Genomic DNA, 15065 nt, shown 5'->3' on the forward strand with positions numbered 1-15065 from the left:
GTTCTAGAAGGTTCCGAAGTGGGGCCCACCTGCATGGGGGGCCCACATGAACGTGGGTAGTGGGGGCAAGGCCCCACACCCCTGGTCAAGGCGCACCAAGATCCCACCTTAGAAGGAATAAGATCATATCCCGAAGGGATAAGATCAAGATCCCTAAAAAAGGGGATAACAATCGGTGGGGAAGGGAAATGATGGGATTTCTTTCCCCCACCTTTGCCAACGCCCCAATGGACTTGGAGGGCAAGAAACCAGCCCCCTCCACCCCTATATATAGTGGGGAGGCGCATGGGAGCAGCACCCCAAGCCCTGGCGCCTCCCTCCCTCCCGTGACACCTCTTCCTCCCCGCTTGCGCTTGGCGAAGCCCTGCCGGGATCCCGCTACTTCCACCACCACGCCGTCGTGCTGCTGGATCTCCATCAACTTCTCCTCCCCCCTTGCTGGATCAAGAAGGAGGAGACGTCCCCGCTCCGTACGTGTGTTGAACGCGGAGGTGCCGTCCGTTCGGCGCTAGGATCATCGGTGATTTGGATCACGACGAGTACGACTCCATCAACCCCGTTCTCTTGAACGCTTCCGCGCGCGATCTACAAGGGTATGTAGATGCACTCCCCTCTCTCTCGTTGCTAGATGACTCCATAGATTGATCTTGGTGATATGTAGAAAATTTTAAATTTCTGCTACGTTCCCCAACAGTGGTATCAGAACCAGGTTTATGCGTAGATTCTATGCACGAGTAGAACACAAAGTAGTTGTGGGCGACGATTTGTTCAATTTGCTTACCGTTACTAGTCTTATCTTGATTCGGCGGCATTGTGGGATGAAGCGGCCCGGACCGACCTTACACGTACTCTTACGTGAGACAGGTTCCACCAACTGACATGCACTTGATGCATAAGGTGGCTAGCGGGTGTCTGTCTCTCCCACTTTAGTCGGATCGGATTCGATGAAAAGGGTCCTTATGAAGGGTAAATAGCAATTGGCATATCACCGTTGTGGCTTTTGCGTAGGTAAGAAACGTTCTTGCTAGAAACCCATAGCAGCCACGTAAAACATGCAACAACAATTAGAGGACGTCTAACTTGTTTTTGCAGGGTATGCTATGTGATGTGATATGGCCAAAAGGATGTGATGAATGATATATGTGATGTATGAGATTGATCATGTTCTTGTAATAGGAATCACGACTTGCATGTCGATGAGTATGACAACCGGCAGGAGCCATAGGAGTTGTCTTAATTTATTGTATGACCTGCGTGTCAGTGAAAAACGCCATGTAATTACTTTACTTTATTGCTAACCGTTAGCCATAGTAGTAGAAGTAATAGTTGGCGAGGCAACTTCATGAAGACACGATGATGGAGATCATGGTGTCATGCCGGTGACGAAGGTGATCATGCCGCGCCTCGAAGATGGAGATCAAAAGGCGTAAGATGATATTGGCCATATCATGTCACTTTATGATTTGCATGTGATGTTTGTCATGTTTACATCTTATTTGCTTAGAACGACGGTAGCATAAATAAGATGATCACTCACTAAAATTTCAAGAGATGTGTTCCCCCTAACTGTGCACCGTTGCGAAGGTTCGTTATTTCGAAGCACCACGTGATGATCGGGTGTGATAGATTCTAACGTTCGCATACAACGGGTGTTGACGAGCCTAGCATGTACAGACATGGCCTCGGAACACAAGCAAAACACTTAGGTTGACTTGACGAGCCTAGCATGTACAGACATGGCCTCGGAACACAAGAGACCGAAAGGTCGAACATGAGTCGTATAGTAGATACGATCAACATGGAGATGTTCACCGATGATGACTAGTCCGTCTCACGTGATGATCGGACACGGCCTAGTCGATTCGGATCATGTATCACTTAGATGACTAGAGGGATGTCTATCTAAGTGGGAGTTCATTAAATAATCAGATGAACTTAATTATCATGAACATAGTCAAAAGGTCTTTGCAAATAATGTCGTAGCTTACGCTTTAGTTCTACTAAGATATGTTCCTAGAGAAAATTTAGTTGAAAGTTGATAGTAGCAATTATGCGGACTGGGTCCGTAAACTGAGAATTGTCCTCATTGCTGCATAGAAGGCTTATGTCCTTAATGCACCGCTCGGTGTGCTGAACCTCGAGCGTCGTCTGTAGATGTTACGAAACATCTAACATACACGTTTTGATGACTACGTGATAGTTCAGTGTGTGATGCTAACGGTTTAAAATTGTGGCACCAAAGACGGTTTTGAAACGTCGCAGAACATATGAGATGTTCCAAAGACTGAAATTGGGATTTCAGACTAATGCCCACGTCAAGAGGTATGAGACCTCTGAAAAATTCTTAAGTCTGCAAACTAAGGGAGAAAAGCTCAATCGTTGAGCATGTGCTCAGATTGTCTGAGTACTACAATCACTTGAATCGAGTGGGAGTTAATCTTCCAGATGAGATAGTGATGGTTCTCCATAGTCACTGCCACCAAGCTATTAGAGCTTCGTGATGAACTATAACATATCAGGGATAGACATGACGATCCTTGAGCAACTCGCGATGTTTGACACCGCGAAAGTAGAAATCAAGAAGGAGCATCAATTGTTGATGGTTAGTAAAACCACTAGTTTCTAGAAGGGCAAGGGAAAGAAGGGATACTTCATGAAACGGCAAATCAGTTGCTGCTCTAGTGAAGAAACCCAAGGTTGAACCCAAACCCGAGACTAAGTGCTTCTGAAATGAGGGGAACGGTCACTGAAGCAGAACTACCCTAGATACTTCGTAGATGAGAAGGCTGGCAAGGTCGACAGAAGTATATTGGATATACATTATATTAATGTGTACTTTACTAGTACTCCTAGTAGCACCAGGGTATTAGATACCGGTTCGGTTGCTAAGTGTTAGTAACTCAAAATAAAAGCTGCGGAATAAACGGAGACTAGCTAAAGGTGAGATGACGATATGTGTTTGAAGTGTTTCCAAGGTTGATGTGATCAAGCATCGCATGCTCCCTCTACCATCGAGATTGGGGTTAAACCTGAATAATTATTATTTGGTGTTTGCGTTGAGCATAGACATGATTGGATTATGTTTATCGCAATACGGTTATTCATTAAAGGAGAATAATGGTTACTCTGTCTATTTGAATAATACCTTCAATGGTCTTGCACCTAAAATGAATGGTTTATTGAATCTCGATCGTAGTAATACACATGTTCATGCCAAAAGATATAAGATAGTAATGATAGTACCACATACTTGTGGCACTGCCACTTGAGTCATATTGGTATAAAACGCATGAAGAAGCTCCATGTTGATGGATCTTTGGACTCACTCGTTTTTGAAAAGATTGAGACATGCGAACCATGTCTATTAGTATATATGCATGAAGAAAGTCCATACAGATGGATCATTTGGACTCACTTGATTTTGAATCACTTGAGACATGCAAATCATACCACATGGGCAAGATGACTGAAAGGCCTCGTTTTCAGTTAGATGGAACAAGAGAGCAACTTGTTGGAAGTAATACATTTGATGTGTGCAGTCCAATGAGTGCTGACGCACGCAGTGGATATCGTTATGTTCTTACTTCACAGATGATTTGAGTAGATGCTGAGAATATTTACTTGATGAAACACAAGTCTGAATTATTGAAAGGTTCAAGTAATTTCAGAGTGAAGTTGAAGATTGTCGTGACCAGAGGATAAAATGTCTGTGATATGATCATAGAGATGAATATCTGAGTTACGAGTTTGGCACACAATTAAGAAATTGTGGAAATTGTTTCACGACTAATACCGCCTGGAACACCATATTGTGATGGTGTGTCCGAACATCATAACTGCACCCTATTGGATATGGTGCATACCATGATGTCTCTTATCGAATTACAACTATCGTTTATGGGTTAGGCATTAGAGACAACCGCATTCACTTTAAATAGGGCACCACGCAATTCCGTTGAGACGACACCGTATGAACTATGGTTTAGAGAAACCTAAGCTGTCGTTTCTTAAAAGTTTGGGGCTGCGATGCTTATGTGAAAAAGTTTCAGGCTGATAAGCTCGAACCCAAAGCGGATAAATGCATCTTCATAGAATACCCAAAACAGTTGGGTATACCTCCTATTTCAGATCTGGAAGCAAGAGTGATTGTTTCTAGAAACGGGTCCTTTCTCGAGGAAAAGTTTCTCTCGAAAGAATTGAGTGGGAGGATGGTGGAGACTTGATGAGGTCATTGAACCGTCACTTCAACTAATGTGTAGCGGGGCACAGGAAGTTGTTCCTGTGGCACCTACACCAATTGAAGTGGAAGCTTATGATAGTGATCATGAAACTTCGGATCAAGTCACTACCAAACCTCGTAGGACGACAAGGATGCGTACTACTTCAGAGTGGTACGTAATCCTGTCTTGGAAGTGATGTTGCTAGACAACAATGAACCTACGAGCTATGGAGAAGCGATGGTGGGCCCGGATTCCGACGAATGGCTTGAGGCCATAAAACCGAGAGGATCCATGTATGAAAACAAAGTATAGACTTTGGAAGAACTACTTGATGGTCGTAAGGCTGTTGGGTGCAGATGGATTTAAAAGGGAAGACAGACAATGATGGTAAGTATCACCATTAAGAAAGCTCGACTTGTCGTTAAGATGTTTTCCGACAAGTTCAAGGAGTTGACTACGATGAGATTTTCTCACTCGTAGCGATGCTAAGAGTCTGTTGGAATTATATTAGCAGTTACTGCATTATTTATGAAATCTTGCAGATAGGATGTCAAAACATTGTTTCCTCGACGATTTTCTTGAGGAAAGGTTGTATGTGATACAACCAGAAGGTTTTGTCAATCCTGAAAGATACTAACAAGTATGCAAAGCTCCAGCAATCCTTTAAGGACTGGAGTAAGCATCTCGGAGTTGGAATGTACGCTTTGATGAGATGATCAAAGATTTTGGGTTTATACAAAGTTTATGAGAAACTTGTATTTCCAAAGAAGTGAGTGGGAGCACTATAGAATTTTTTATGAGTATATGTTGTTAACATATTGTTGATCAGAAATGATGTAGAATTTCTGGAAAGCATACAAGGTTATTTGAAAAGTGTTTTTCAATGGAAAACCTGGATTAAGCTACTTGAACATTGAGCATCAAGATCTATAAGGATAGATCAAAAACGCTTAATAGTACTTTCAAATGAATATATACCGTGACAAGATTTTGAAGGAGTTCAAAATAGATCAGCAAAGAAGGAGTTCTTGGCTATGTTACAAGGTGTGAGTATTGAGTAAGACTCAAGACCTGACCACGGCAGAAGAGAGAGAAAGGACGAAGGTCGTCCCCTATGCTTTAGACGTAGGCTCTACAGTATGCTATGCTGTGTACCGCATCTGAAGTGTGCCTTGCCATGAGTCAGTCAAGGGGTACAAGAGTGATCCAGGAATGGATCACATGACAGCGGTCGAACTTATCCTTAGCAACTAGTGGACTAAGGAATTTTCTCGATTATGGAGGTGGTAAAAGAGTTCGTCGTAAAGGGTTACGTCGATGCAAACTTTGACACTAATCCGGATGACTCTGAGTAGTAAACCGGATTCATATAGTAGAGCAGTTATTTGGAATAGCTCCAAGTAGCGCGTGGTAGCTGCATCTACAAGATGACATAGAGATTTGTAAAGCACACACGGATCTGGAAGCTTCAGACCCGTTGACTAGTAACCTCTCTCACAAGCGAGATATGAACAAACCCCATGGGTGTTGGATTCATTACAATCACATAGTGATGTGAACTAGATTATTGACTCTAGTGCAAGTGGGAGACTGTTGGAAATATGCCCTGGAGGCAATAATAAAATGGTTATTATTGTATTTCCTTGTTCATGATAATTGTCTATTGTTCATGCTATAATTGTATTAACTGGAAACCGTAATACATGTGTGAATACATAGACCACAACATGTCCCTAGTAAGCCTCTAGTTGACTAGCTCATTGATCAATAGATGATTATGGTTTCCTGACCATGGACATTGGATGTCATTGATAACGGGATCACATCATTAGGAGAATGATGTGATGGACAAGACCCAATCCTAAGCATAGCACAAGATCGTGTAGTTCGTTTGCTAAGAGCTTTTCTAATGTCAAGTATCATTTCCTTATACCATGAGATTGTGCAACTCCCGGATACCGTAGGAATGCTTTGGGTGTACCAAACGTCACAACGTAACTAGGTGGCTATAAAGGTGCACTATAGGTATCTCCGAAAGTGTCTGTTGGGTTGGCATGAATCGAGACTGGGATTTGTCACTTCGTATGACGGAGAGGTATCTCTGGGCCCACTCGGTAATGCATCATCATAATGAGCTCAATGTGACTAAGGAGTTAGCCACGGGATCATGCGTTACGAAACGAGTAAAGAGACTTGCCGGTAACGAGATTGAACGAGGTATTGGGATACCGACGATCGAATCTCGGGCAAGTAACATACCGATAGACAAAGGGAATTGTATACGGGATTGATTGAATCCTCGACATCGTGGTTCATCCGATGAGATCATCGTGGAGCATGTGGGAGCCAACATGGGTATCCAGATCCCGCTGTTGGTTATTGACCGGAGAAATGTCTCGGTCATGTCTACATGTCTCCCGAACCCGTATAGGGTCTACACACTTAAGGTTCGGTGATGCTAGAGTTGTAGAGATATTAGTATGCGGTTAACCGAAAGTTGTTCGGAGTCCCGGATGAGATCCCGGACGTCACGAGGAGTTCCGGAATGGTCCGGAGGTAAAGATTTATATATGGGAAGTCCTATTTTGGCCACCGGAAAATGTTCGGGATTTTTCGGTATTGTACCGGGAAGGTTCTAGAAGGTTCCGAAGTGGGGCCCACCTGCATGGGGGGCCCACATGAACATGGGTAGTGGGGGCAAGGCCCCACACCCCTGGTCAAGGCGCACCAAGATCCCACCTTAGAAGGAATAAGATCATATCCCGAAGGGATAAGATCAAGATCCCTAAAAAAGGGGATACCAATCGGTGGGGAAGGGAAATGATGGGATTTCTTTCCCCCACCTTTGCCAACGCCCCAATGGACTTGGAGGGCAAGAAACCAGCCCCCTCCACCCCTATATATAGTGGGGAGGCGCATGGGAGCAGCACCCCAAGCCCTGGCGCCTCCCTCCCTCCCGTGACACCTCTTCCTCCCCGCTTGCGCTTGGCGAAGCCCTGCCGGGATCCTGCTACTTCCACCATCACGCCGTCGTGCTGCTGGATCTCCATCAACTTCTCCTCCCCCCTTGCTGGATCAAGAAGGAGGAGACGTCCCCGCTCCGTACGTGTGTTGAACGCGGAGGTGCCATCCGTTCGGCGCTAGGATCATCGGTGATTTGGATCACGACGAGTACGACTCCATCAACCCCGTTCTCTTGAACGCTTCCGCGCGCGATCTACAAGGGTATGTAGATGCACTCCCCTCTCTCTTGTTGCTAGATGACTCCATAGATTGATCTTGGTGATAAGTAGAAAATTTTAAATTTCTGCTACGTTCCCCAACAGACCAGACCCGCAAGCGGCGGGGGCGGCCTGTCGGCTCCGTACCAGACCAGTCGGCGGGGCCCACCAGGTGGCGGGCCCCAGCAGCCGGCGAAGAAGCCGGCGACCAGAGACACTGACAGTCGGGTCCTACACTCGGCCAGATTACCATTGTACCCCTGGGGGTAGGCCTATATAAACCCCAGGGCACCCATGCAAAGGGTTTCCAACTTGTTAGAACTGGACTCACACATAGAGAGAGAGGGGAGAGAGCTAGCCTTGCTTTCTCCTACCTCTAGCATACAGCTCGAGGAGCACCATTGTACTCACTAGTGCCTTAGTGATCATGCGGAGACCCCGCAGAGTAGGACTAGGGGTGTTATCTCCTAGAAGAGCCCCGAACCTGGGTAAAGTGCGTCGGCATTCGTGTCTACGCATCATCCCGCTTCCAGGCACCAGAGACGTTCTACTCACTCCCACCATGATAAGCCATCCTTTGGCATATGTCGCACCCAACCCCCGACATTTGGCGCCCACCGTGGGGCGAGGTGCACCGTCTCCCGAAGACCTGTTCTGGACGGGATCCTTGTTCCTTCCTGACGAGCGCAGCCAGCCCGGCACGCCAGACGGCGTCTGCGCCGACGCGCTGCACGGCGCGGAGGTCGCCTGCGCGGCGAGCTGCCTCGCCGATCTTGTTGGCGACATTCGCCTCTCCGACGAGCCCGTGCCTGATGCGGGCACAGAAGGCCCCGAGAGCCGCCTCGTCAGCCTCCTCGATCAGCTCCACGTCGCTAGCGAGCCCGCTGTGGACTTGGAGTCGGTTGGCTCCACCGACCCGATGCTTGTCGACTCCGAAACGGCGTCGCTTGACGCGTTCCCCACCAATGTGGTGGTCTACGACGAACCGCTTCCTTGCGCGGATAGCAGCGGCAGCACCGTGACGGAGGTGCTCGTCATTAGCCACGGCGAGCACTCTGGCGGAGGCGCTCGAGACCCGCTCGAGGGGGCGCTGCAAGACCTGACTGCACCCATCCCAGAAGACGCCAACGCTAAGATGCTGGAAGCACGCCGCGTCCAGCTCATCGAAAGCGCCAATAGGCTGGCCAGCATGAGACACCTTTCGGAGGCCTACCAGCGTGAGATGGACCGCGCCGTCGGCGGCACGCCGGCTCCGGTGGGCCTAGCCGCATTGGCCTGATCCGGCATTGCGGCGCGACCATTGCCAGCATGTTCGGGGCAGATCGCCCGTCTACGCCACGCCCGCAGAGAACATACGAGCAGCCCAGGTGGCAGCAGACGAACTAGACAAGCTCGAGGGCGACGAGCGTCGCCACATGACGGAGCGCGTCCAGCAGCTCCTTGACGCGACTGCTGAGCAGCAAGAAGCCGGCTGCCGCGTCGAGATGCCCAACCGGCGAAACAACGATCCGCTTCCTCGCCGAGATCAAGGCGCGACATCCCGGACGCCGACTGGTGGCGTCCGCGATAGAAGAGACAAGGAGCTGGCTGCCAGCCGCAGCTGAACTCGCATCACCATCGAGCGCGACCAAGACGGCCGCCCAAGAGCAGTGGAACGACGGGATGACTGACCGCCTCCCCCTCCCCGCAGGGAGAGGCGCATATCCCCGCCGCCTGTTGACCACCCGACGCTCGGCGACCAACTCGGCCGCCGAGAAGGAGTCAGAGAAAACGATGCCCGGCACCGGATCGACCGCCTCAACCGATCCCTAGCGCTAGAAGAAGAAGACGCATTGGGTCCGCCTTGTTTTGGCCCCCGCACCCGAGATGAGCCCTTCCCCAAAGGGTTCATGCTCTCTAGAGACACGCCCAAATACACCGGCTCCGTGAAGCCGCAGGACTGGCTGGTCGACTACTCCACGGCCGTCAGCATAGCAAACGGCAGCAAGTGAGTTGCCGTGAAGTACGTTCCGCTCATGCTCCAGGGCACAGCCCGGACATAGCTGAACAGCCTGAAGCCCCACAGCATCAACAACTAGGTTGATTTCACCGAAGCCTTCATCCGCAACTTCACCAGCACATACATGCGGTCGCCCAAGCCTCGCCAGCTCTCCTTGTGCATCCAAGGCCCCAACGAATCAACTCGCGACTACCTCACGTGTTGGACCGAGCTGCGCAACTCTTGCGAGGGCGTGCACAAGGTGCAGGCCATCGAGTACTTCACCGCCGGGTGCCGAGAAGGCATCCTCCTCAAGCACCGGCTTCTCTGCGACGAGCCGGTGACCCTTGATGAACTGTTGATCATAGCAGACAAGTATGCCACGGCCGACTCCTCCATGAAGGCGGAGATCCAAGTTGATGCATCTGGCAAGGTGGCACCCCAAGCTCCTCGGACCTCGGCTGGTGACACCAGTCGGAGTCAGCAACAGAATGACAATAAGCGCAAGGCCATGCAACCGGCTTCCACCAGCCGGCAAGTGGCGACAGCTGAAGACCAGCAGCCGGAAGGGCGGCCTCCTCCCAAACGCCAGAAGGGCAGCAAGCCCAACTGGTTGCCCGCCTTCTCGTACGAGCAGGCCCTAGATGCGCCCTGCAAGTTCCACAGCGGCGCGAAGTCGTCCAACCACATCACTCGGAAGTGCCACTGGCTCACCAGGATCGCCAAGGGTGATGGCCTCCTGCCCCCTCCGCCTACCGGCCCGCCTCCTCCTCCTCCCCAGCAGTCGGCGGCCCGGCCAGTCAGTGCAATACAAGATGAATATCCTGAAGAGCATGGAGCTTATGTCGTGTTCACCAGTGTGGCCGACGATAAGCACAGCAGACGGCAGCGGCAACAAGAAGTAAATGCAGTAGCATCAGAGACCCCCGAGTTCATGCATTGGTCCGAAAAACCCATCAGCTGGAGCAGAGCTGACCACCCGGAGGTGATGCCCTCTCCTGGTTCTTATGCCTTGGTCTTAGATGCCACCTTCGCAATAGAGAGGCGGGCTGCTCGCTTCTCCCGAGTCCTGATAGATGGCGGCAGCAGCATCAACATCCTGTACCGAGACACTATGGAGAAGTTGGGCATCAAACAGAGACAGCTTCAGCCCAGTCGGGTTGTATTCCACGGCATAGTTTCAGGCCTTTCCTGCTCACCAATCGGCAAGACCCAGATAGACGTCCTCTTCGGAGACAAAGATCATTTCCGCCGAGAGCCAGTCTGGTTTGAGGTGGTGGACCTAGAAAGCCCCTATCATGCGCTACTTGGCCGGCCTGCTTTGGCCAAGTTCATGGCGGTCCCCCACTATGCTTACCTCAAGATGAAGATGCCGAGTACCAAGGGAATCCTAACCATAGTCGGAGACTACAAGAAGTCGTCCGCCTGTGCGGCAGACAGCAGCCGGCTAGCCGAGTCCCTAGTGATTGCAGCAGAGAAACGGCTCCTTGACCGGGTTGTGGCAATGGCAGGCAAGCAGCCGGAAATGTTGCCAAACCCCAAGGAGTCAGAAGCTGAGGGCTCGTTCAAGCCGGCAAAGGAAACAAAGAAGATACCCTTGGACCCGGAGCACCCGGAGAGGCATGCTGTCATAGGTGCAAACCTTGACAGTAAATAGGAAAGCGAGCTCGTCGATTTCCTCCGTGAGAATCGGGACATCTTTGCATGGTCTCCCAAGGACATGCCGGGTGTTCCGAAGGATTTCGCCGAGAGCAAGCTACATGTCCGACCTGATGCCAAGTCAGTCAGGAAGCCCTTGCGCCGCCTGTCAGAAGAGAAGAGAAGAGTTGTTGGAGAAGAGATAGCCCGGCTTCTAGCAGCCGGCTTCATCATGGAAGTGTTCTTCCCGGAATGGTTGGCCAACCCAGTCCTTGTGCTAAAGAAAAATAAGCAATGGCGCATGTGTATTGATTATATCAGCCTCAACAAAGCTTGCCCCAAGGATCCGTTTGCTTTGCCAAGAATAGATCAAGTGATAGACTCCACAGCCGGATGCGAGCTGCTGAGTTTTTTGGATGCATACTCGGGGTATCATCAGATCAAGCTAAACCCGGCCGACAGGCTGAAGACCGCCTTCATCACACCATTCGGAGCCTTCTGTTACCTGACCATGACGTTCGGCTTGAGGAATGCCGGCGCCACGTTTCAGCGTTGCATGCAGAAGTGTCTCCTCAAGCAACTCGGCAGAAACGCCCATGTCTATATGGACGACGTTGTGGTCAAGACGGAGAAGCGTGGCACGCTGCTAGAAGACCTCAAGGAAACCTTTGAAAACTTGCGCCGATTTCAAATCAAGCTCAACCCGGAGAAATGTGTCTTTGGAGTACCAGCCGGCCAGCTTCTTGGCTTCCTGGTCTCAGAGCGCGGCATAAAGTGCAATCATGTGAAGATCAAGACCATCGAGGGGATGGAGGTGCCCACCCGACTGCTGGACGTGCAAAAATTCACCGGCTGCTTGGCATCCATCAGCCGTTTCATCAGTCGGCTGGGCGAGAAGGCTCTTCCCCTGTACCAGCTCATGAAGAAGACCACTTTTTTTAGTGGAACGACAAGGCGGACGAAGCTTTTCTCCAGCTCAAGAAAATGTTGACCACTCCGCCTGTCCTGGCGGCTCCGACTGCTAAGGAGCCCATGCTTCTCTACATCGCCGCCACCAGCCGAGTGGTCAGCACAGTCATAGTTGTGGAGCGCAAGGAAGAAGGCAAAGCACTACTAGTCCAGAGGCCGGTGTATTACCTGAGTAAAGTGTTGTCCGCCTCAAAACAGAACTACCCCCATTATCAGAAGATGTGCTACGGCGTGCATTTCGGCGCCAAAAAGCTGAAGCCATACTTTCAAGAGCACCCAATCACTGTGGTCTGCACTGCTCCACTTGCCGAGATCGTTGAAAGCCGAGATGCTTCAGGCCGAGTGGCCAAATGGGCCATAGATTTCAAACACGAAGCACATACACGGACGAACGAAACGTTCATAATTTAACTTGATTGACGTCTCAACGGCCGGAAAAACATGCGTCCCCCTCAATCAGCTGCCTGATCTAGGTACTATAACTACAAAATACTGGCTAGCTCCAGTCCAGGTCTAGCTTACACATGACCGGTTCATACATATGTACATCAGCCAAGTCAACAGGCCGAATGTAACCATCAGGGTTAGTGAGCTCATTTTCTGAAGAAATCAGGGTCAGTGAACTACTGTTTGTTACTCCTTATTTGTGTATCATATCATCACCGACGCCCTGTGAGATTGTGTTTCGATGCCACTGGGTTGTCAGGAGCTGGGTGAGCCAATTGAACGACGAGCGGTGGCAACTACCGGCCGGTGTAATAACGTTCCAACGAAGCAAGAAAGATCGGAAAAAATCATTGCCAATAAGGCTGGCTAGGTCTTCGAATGCTCACCTATATAAGCAGCTTCCTGCTGGAACTATAGCAGCAGGCATTCTCCGGGCACTGATCGATCACCTCCCTCTTCTCTCTCTTTTGTCTTAGTCAAGAACTCAAGCTAGCTTGAAACAATGGCTGCTGCTGGTGCTGAGAAGCTGTACCTTCTGGTGGCGTGTGCTTTGCTGCTCCTCGCCGTGGGGTGCCAGGCCATCCCTCTGCAGATCGGGTTCTACCATGACAGGTGCCCCCAAGCGGAGGCAATCGTCAAGGGCGTCATGATGGAGGCCATCTCCCAAAACCCTGGCAATGGTGCCGCCATGATCCGCATGCTCTTCCACGACTGCTTTGTCGAGGTACGTACTACTCACTGCAAGAAATTCAAGAATTCCTCCGATTAACTAGTTAACTTGCCAATTAGTCCCTACTCGTAAGATTATCGAGTAGCCGATAAACTAGTAAATCGGTTAATTAATTGATTAAATGGCTGATTTACTTGCCAATTAATTAGCCTACTAATCCACAACTCACCAGGCAACCAAGCAGCTACCCGTTAATGATTGCCTCAACAATACAATGCAAACATGCATACTTTTATAGTTGATTGATTTTGCCGAATCGTCGGTGGTCACCTAGGGTTGTGATGCTTCGGTCCTCCTGGACCCGACCCTGTTCAGCCCGACGCCGGAGAAGCTCAGCGCGCCCAACAATCCCTCCCTGCGCGGCTTCGAGCTGATTGATGCCATCAAGGACGCCCTCGAGGCGGCCTGCCCGGGCGTCGTCTCCTGCGCCGACATCATCGCTTTCTCGGCCCGCGACGCGTCCTGCATCCTGAGCGGGGGCAAGGTGGATTTCGAGGTGCCGTCCGGCCGCCGCGATGGCACCTTCTCCAATGCCTCCGAGCCGGTCAAGTTTCTCGTCCCACCCACGTCTAACCTCAGCGACCTCGTGGACAGCTTCGTTGTCAAGGGCCTCGACGCGGAGGACCTGGTCATCCTCTCTGGCGCACACACCATCGGGCGCTCCCACTGCTCCGCCTTCGTCCCCGACCGCCTCAACGTCTCCTCCGACATCGACAGTGGCCTCGCCGCATTCCTGCGTGGCCAGTGCCCTGCTGACGCCACCCCGGGCGGCAATGACCCCACGGTGATGCAGGACGTAGTGACCCCGAACGACCTGGACAGGCAGTACTACAACAACGTGCTGTCGCACACGGTGCTCTTCACCTCCGATGCGGCGCTCCTGACGTCAGAGGGGACGGTGAGGATGGTGGTGGACAATGCCCACATCCCCGGATGGTGGGAGGACAGGTTCGAGAAGGCCATGGTGAAGATGGCCGGCATCGAGGTGAAGACCGGCGACCAGGGACAGATCAGGAAGAACTGCCGGGCCATCAACTACTACTAAGTGCATGAATGTTTGTCTACGTTCATGCATGGCAATTCTTTCATTGCGCGTTATGCAAACATTGTTGTCCTTTCTTTTGTTATTCCTTTGTTCGATTCTCGACAACGGAATTGTTCGTGTACATCATGTAACTGCGCTGTCAGCCAATGTCCTTTGTATTTGGGATAATAAAGTGATGCATGCAACATGCATGTTTTGAACAGAGATCTTGGACGCTTTGAACATGACATGATTGACATGTGAACCCCTCCGACGATTTCATGAATCAACTAGACAAATCCCCACGCTTTGCTGCGGAAATTTAAGTATAAAATATAAACTAAATAGTAAACAATTTTTTTATTAATAATCATGAATGGTTCCTCATGAAATAATATATATGAGTATGCACAAACAAAGAGCACAGAGATATAATTTCATAGTTTTTAGCATGTCCTATTATGAGTACATAAGCTTCATATACTGATATATGCGCCGCCGGTCAAATTGTAGTCTCTAGCCATGAATTAGTGACATAGTGTCCACCTAGTATGCAAAGTCAAACCGAGTATCAACATTAAAATAACCATAAAGTATCTTACCGTCAAATTTAACGAATGGGAAAGAAAACTCCAGAAAGCATAACTTTAAATTGTTTTGGGTTGGGTTTTTCTATAATAGAGGATACATAAACCTTGGAATAATGTGACCGAGTCTTACAACCAAAATAGTGCAAACGACTTGGTTTTCTATCTTATAATCTTCAAAACCGATCTGGACCAAACGAAAAATCCAATCGCAGTGTTTTTTTTTTTGTAGTCAACAACATACAAAGTTG

At 49.7% G+C, this 15065-nt stretch overlaps 1 protein-coding gene across 1 annotated transcript; it reads left to right on the forward strand.

The window, feature by feature from the left end:
- Positions 1 to 12901: 12901 nt before the first annotated feature.
- On the forward strand, positions 12902 to 14422 carry LOC123169540 (peroxidase 2). Its single transcript, XM_044587411.1, has 2 exons — positions 12902 to 13197; positions 13478 to 14422. The coding sequence occupies exons 1-2, from the start codon at positions 12976 to 12978 to the stop codon at positions 14246 to 14248; spliced, it is 993 nt and encodes a 330-aa protein (XP_044443346.1). The 5' UTR covers positions 12902 to 12975; the 3' UTR covers positions 14249 to 14422.
- Positions 14423 to 15065: the final 643 nt, after the last annotated feature.

The sequence above is a fragment of the Triticum aestivum genome, chromosome 7D, assembly GCF_018294505.1.
Source record: "Triticum aestivum cultivar Chinese Spring chromosome 7D, IWGSC CS RefSeq v2.1, whole genome shotgun sequence".
Lineage (NCBI taxonomy): Eukaryota > Viridiplantae > Streptophyta > Magnoliopsida > Poales > Poaceae > Triticum > Triticum aestivum.

Excerpts from the sequence above, each read along its gene's own strand:
- LOC123169540 (XM_044587411.1), top strand. The coding sequence starts at position 12,976 with ATGGCTGCTGCTGGTGCTGAGAAGCTGTACCTTCTGGTGGCGTGTGCT. Across the intron at positions 13,198-13,477 it reads TCCACGACTGCTTTGTCGAG|GGTTGTGATGCTTCGGTCCT; the intron begins GTACGTACTACT and ends GTGGTCACCTAG.